Source organism: Pinus tabuliformis, chromosome 6 (genome assembly GCF_031772625.1).
Source record: "Pinus tabuliformis cultivar Carrire ecotype Pingquan chromosome 6, CPIR1, whole genome shotgun sequence".
In the NCBI taxonomy this organism is placed as follows: domain Eukaryota; kingdom Viridiplantae; phylum Streptophyta; class Pinopsida; order Pinales; family Pinaceae; genus Pinus; species Pinus tabuliformis.
Window position 1 is genome coordinate 1,218,602,693 of NC_142292.1, and position 5,765 is coordinate 1,218,608,457.

General features: G+C 34.9%; 1 protein-coding gene across 3 annotated transcripts; it reads left to right on the forward strand.

Annotated features, from left to right (window-relative positions):
- The first annotated feature begins 542 nt into the window (after positions 1–542).
- Positions 543–3,124, forward strand: LOC149263077 (ferritin-3, chloroplastic-like). Of its 3 annotated transcripts, none has more exons than XM_089387072.1 (9): positions 543–690; positions 1,164–1,535; positions 1,692–1,775; positions 1,867–1,927; positions 2,039–2,129; positions 2,252–2,313; positions 2,432–2,497; positions 2,598–2,661; positions 2,811–3,124. In XM_089387072.1, the coding sequence occupies exons 2-9, from the start codon at positions 1,183–1,185 to the stop codon at positions 2,891–2,893; spliced, it is 864 nt and encodes a 287-aa protein (XP_089243198.1). In that variant the 5' UTR covers positions 543–690; positions 1,164–1,182; the 3' UTR covers positions 2,894–3,124. The 3 variants fall into 3 exon arrangements, with proteins under 3 accessions (XP_089243198.1, XP_089243197.1, XP_089243203.1); XM_089387071.1 differs by having other exon boundaries at positions 660–827; XM_089387077.1 differs by lacking the exon at positions 543–690 and having other exon boundaries at positions 1,390–1,539.
- The last annotated feature ends 2,641 nt before the right edge of the window (positions 3,125–5,765 follow it).

Here is a 5,765-nt window from a genome sequence, read left to right on the forward strand (position 1 = left end):
AATAATAAAAATATAATAATTATAACTTAATTAATATTTATTTTATTTTAAATTTGTTGTAATGTGAAATATATTATAAAATATTGTGATATTTATTATGAATAAAATAAATATTTTAATATTTATTATAAATTTACAATATTTAAAAAAATTATATATTACTCTTTAAAATAATAAAATTTGATTTAAAAAAATTTACATTTATCGGCGACCACGTAATTTCGCTTTCCTTTCATGGAAATTGACAAAACGGACAAAACACCCCAACTCACGTAATTTCGCTTTCCTTTCGTGGAAATTGACAAAACGGACAAAACACGCCAACTCATTTTAAAAAATGGCCACGAATTTCCACCAAGTAAAATGAAAAGAAGAGAAAGAAGGCCCACAGAAAATAATATGTACGCAGAATCTAGAAAGCACGAGTTGGGCACGCTGCGCCAAATGAGAATATAGAGAGCACGAGTTGTACACGCTCCTCCACAAGCCGGTCGATCTGAACCGTCCACTTGCCATTCTGCGGTAGCAGAGATGGCCTCCTACGCCTCTTTCCATCACAATATTCTTCTCGTAGCGGAACCATTCACACCGTAAGTCTGAATTCGTTGATGCGAGGGAACAGGAGGCGGCCACTATTTATATTTTCTCGCAATTTAGCACAATTTAGCCACTGTCCGCTACTTATGAAAGGCAAGGGTCTAATTTCAAATTTTGTGATTCATATTGGTTTTTTAGAGTGTTTCTGGGATTAATCATATCATTAGCTTCCAGTGTGTTTAGTGAAATTGAGTGAACCAGTATTCCGGTTTCAGGTTTCACTTTCATTCGTGAGTATTGTTAAAATGGAGATACATCCAAATTTTTAAATTGTTTTTGAGAAATTTTCTGCTTGCCATTTTAATGATGCTTATATTGAGTTCCATGATGTGTTTTGAGTCGATGACTAGTTGTGGACTGTCCACATGTGAATTTTTTTGTTTGAGGGCGTTTTAAATCGAGTTTTGATTTCCGAGTTTGGAGTAGTGGATTTCAGTTTTATGAGTTTTTTATTCTGGCTTTTATATATATATATATATATCTGGGGTGTATTATTGGTGATTTTTATTTGAATTTACATATTGTGGGTATTTGAATACAAGACTGCATGTTATACGCATTTGCAGGTTGATTCAATTTGCCACCATGCTTCTCAGAGCTTCTGCTATTGTTTCCCCCGCCATTGATGCTTCTTCTCCATGGAAGAAGCAGCAACGCCCCAATGGTTTCTGCAAGAAAGGCATTTCAGCAGACAAATGCGATGTTGGTGTTGCAGCAAGGTACATGAAGAGTAAGAGAGGAGGCAAGCATTGTGTTCATACCGTTCGAGCTGCTGTAGGCGGTGAAGGGAAGCCGACAGGTGCTCTGGGTGGAGTTATATTTGAGCCTTTTGTTGAAGTTCAGAATGAGCTAGCACAAGTTTCTTTATCATTCTCTCAGTCTTTGGCGAGACAGAAGTTCTCAGATAGTTGTGAGGTTGCACTCAATGAACAAATTAAGTCGGTAATGAGACGAAGCTTATCTTAAAGTTCTATACCTTTAGGTCAATTTACTTAATAAATTCGTTTGGTAGAAGTTATAACATGTGTAGTTATTCTTGGACCAATTTATTTTCATACTCTGGAATCATATGAAGCTTGAAATCTTTTTGGCAGCGTGGAATACAACGTTTCATATATTTATCATGCTCTCTTTGCATACTTCGATAGGGACAACGTCGCTCTGCCAGGCTTTGCAAAGTGAGAAACCCCCAATTTTCTTCTTATATTCTTGTGTATACGTATCCTTGTGAGAAGTGTGATGAATAACAGGTTTTCTCCAATGCGACAGGTACTTCAAGGATGCCAGTGACGAGGAGAGGGATCATGCAGAAAAGCTCATGAAATATCAGGTTTCTGGGACTAAGAGTTTTACTTCAATCTGTTGTTTTAGGTCCTAAACTTTAGTGAAGCTATAACTGTTATTTGATACTTTGATCTGTGTTGGTGCTTTATTTGAGCAGAACATCAGAGGTGGGAAAGTTAAACTACAATCCATTTTGTTGCCTACCCTCATGGAGTTTGACAACGCTCAGAAGGGTGAAGCCCTTTATTGTGAGTCCAATCCAACGTGCAACGTCCATATTTTATGCCATGTTTTTTGGTTGAATGTAGCTTAACATAACAATATGTTTTTTGTTTGTGCTTTGGGTCGGTTCTTGATCTACTGGTCACAGCCATGGAGCTGGCCTTGTCTTTGGAGAAACTCACAAATCAAAAGCTTCTGAACTTGCACACTGTAAACATAGGCTGAATTCCTTACGTGTTGATTAAATATATCTTGTTACTTTGAAATATTTAAAATCATGTTGCATTAGATTAATGATTTTGAAAGTTAATGGATTTGATGGGAGCAGGTAGCCCAAGAGGTTAACGATGGTCAGATGACAGATTTCATCGAGGGCAACTTTCTGGCCCACCAGGTTACATGCTCTGTATATTTTGTCGTTACAAGTAAGAGAGAAGTATAAAGAATGAGCATAATAAGAGGCTTATGTTATGTTTTCCTCTGGAATTTTGCAGGTTGAAGCCATCAAGAAAGTATCAGAATATGTGTCTCAGTTGAGAAGGATAGGCAAAGGGCACGGTATGAAGATGCTATGTCCAGTTTGATAAACATTCGAGGAGAGACCATTTTCATATTCACAATTAAAACAAAGATTTATATCCCAGATTTATTTGATCATGTCTCATTACTAAAAGCTGAACTGTAATTTATTTGGTTGTTTCTTGCAGCTGTATGGCATTTTGATCAGATGCTCCAAAATGGAGGTGATGTAGCTGCTGCCCCAGACGCAGGAGCTCTTGCTGCTGCTTGAGCTGATTGAGAATTTATATTTTTTCCCCTTACTGTCACAACTGGAAAATTCTGAAGTTATCATTGAGATAAATTTCTGTACTTCATGCCTTTAAAATATAGATATATATAATGGGTACATCGTCAAACTGTTCTGCAATTTTCACTCGTTAATATGATGGACATTTATTCTTGCATCCACTGTTTTCTAAACACATTAATAGAATCCGGCTGTTTTGGCTGTTATGTTTGATATAGGGTTTGTTTCATATTTATTTTCGGCCATCTTTCAGTAACATCAAAGAGTTTACACCTATTCCGAAGTATTTAAGATGGATAGGAACATCTAACAATATCCTTAAATAGTTATAAAATAAATATAATCTTTTATAAATAATTTTATAGGAATGAATCAAGATCTAAATACAAATGGGAATAAAGCATTTTAAAACGAATACAATCTTTTATAAGTAATTTAAGTAATTTTATATGAGTATGAATCGAGATATAAATACAAATACAAATGGGAATAGAAGAAAATGATTCCAGATATGTGCATTTCAGAACTGTATTATTAATATAGCACTTCAATCGAAAGTATTTTAACTTGGGAACAATCTACCATCCCACTTTAGACCAAAAAGTTAAACGCTTGCCATGAAAGTGATATGTACTTTATTGTTGGAGTAGCTTTTCTACTTGGTGCACGTTTTGGATTTGTGTGTATATAGTTTACCGTTTTCAAAGGATTAGTAGTTTTAATTTGTTAGTAAAGTTATTTACCTTCATCTCATCTCAATTTGTAACCCTTTTTTCATTACACATGAGGATTTTATTTTATGTCATACTATGGATCATGCATATTATAGTTTTAAAATAATGACTCAATTAAATTAATTTGAAGAGGTTAAGAAAATATTTTATTTATTTATTTATTTTATTTTATTTAGTCTTACATATAATAATTTTTCATTTGAAAACAAATAGATGCTTCATTTTGTTATGTCTATTTTTCTTTCATCACATTTGCATATTTTTTTTTCTTTTTCTTTCTCTCTGTTTTTTACCTCAAAAATGAGGGTAGGTCCACTTGAAGGGGCCACACTCCCCAGCTAAACTAATCCAAGCCTAACCTCGAGAGCATTAAGGAGAATTAAACACATGACCTCCCAATAGCAAGGAGCATTTAGTCCATCATCCATCACTTACGACTCCAATGGTATCTCACATTCATGTGCTTTGTATTACAATGATATGCTGATTTTTTTTCCTAAATGAATGACACTCTCACGATCATAATGCAACACATGTTTGTCTTGTTTTACTCCGAGCTCTCCTAAGAATCGCTATTACTTTCTATAGTATTGAAACCCAAGGCACTATTACTCTTGTAAAAGTATTTAAATTTCCATTGGTGGAATTTTTAGAATGCACATCTCTAGCAATATTTGCATATGTATAACCTTTAAGTATAGCACTGATAACCATTGTTTTGAGAAGGTTTCTTCTTATAAATATTTGGGTATTAACTTTCCTCATCACCTCAACTGGACTTACAACATCGAGAAAATGATTATTGGAGGCTCGAAAGCGTATTATGAGCTTGAAAATATTGTAAGTCAGTCAATCTTTGCATTTGGAGTAAAAAAAGGTTCCTCTTTGAGACTCTCGTCAACCTTGTTGTCTTATACGAATGTGAAGTTTAGGGTTGCAATATATCCAGAGAGCCTTGGAGAAATATTGAGATGATTCAAAAGAAATTCATAACCTACAACCTCAAGATCAAGGGAAATACTCCTTATCATATCCTCTTAATCGAAGTTGGCATGTCCCCCATTGAAAGTACGACTATGTTTATATATTTTATGTATAAGAAGAATCTTTACAACATGGAATCCAAGAGGCTTCCAAAGATTGCTTCTAACTTTAGTTAAAACCCCCACCTTCGCCTCAAGTGCGGGTGGCATAAAGATGCCCAGTCTTGGCTCAACCATTGGGGGATTAAGGAGGAGATCATCATGGGAAGCAAGGATAATGTTAAATATACTATTACCTCAAATTTTAAGGACAAGCTATGGGGTGATAAGGAGTTGGAGTGTAAAAGGAAGCTAATATACTATAAGGAGGTGATCAACACCACCCTCGATAACTAGAATTGTCTTTCTATGTTGACCAGCACTAAGAAAAAAATTTACATCGCTAGGATAAGAACTAATTCTCACGAGCTTCGAAGTGAAACTGGGAGATGGTCTACTCCCAAGGCTCCTTAGGATGATAGAATCTATCAGATTTGCGATACTAAGAGGGTGGAAGATGAAAAACGCTTCCTTTTAGACTGCCCAACTCTTACTCACATCCATTTTCAATTCCCTAACATCTTCCACACTTCCAATCTTCTTGACTTATTAAGTCAACCCAACTATAGTGATTTTGGAGCTCTTCTTTCCCTTCTTTTTTATCATAGAAACAAGATTTTGAAGAATCTCAATTAGATTATTTTTCTTTTCTTGAGGTCAGATAGACTGCATTGGTCTTAGAGGACGTTAATCATCATCATTGTCATCATCATCATTACTATTATCAAAACATGAACAATAATGATTAGAACCCTTGAAATATCCTAAAATCTACTTTACTGCTGCCCAATGTTTTTTATCTGGATTTGCAATGAATCTACTATCTGTTTGTGTACATACCATGGCATACATCAAGCTACCAACTACCGAAGCAAAAGGAATTTTACTCAATTCCTCCTCCTTCTTGTTTACACAATGGAACAAATCAACATTGAGTTTGAAGTGGGATGTTGAGGGTGTACCAACTATTTTGGCATCCTTCATGCTAAACCCGTTTAACACCTTTTTAATATTTTTTTCTTGTGATAGACACAAATT

Coding starts and splice junctions, on each gene's coding strand:
- LOC149263077 (XM_089387072.1), top strand. CDS start 1,183: ATGCTTCTCAGAGCTTCTGCTATTGTTTCCCCCGCCATTGATGCTTCT. Junction 1,776..1,866: donor GCTCTGCCAGGCTTTGCAAA/GTGAGAAACCCC, acceptor CCAATGCGACAG/GTACTTCAAGGATGCCAGTG. Junction 2,314..2,431: donor AGCTTCTGAACTTGCACACT/GTAAACATAGGC, acceptor TGATGGGAGCAG/GTAGCCCAAGAGGTTAACGA.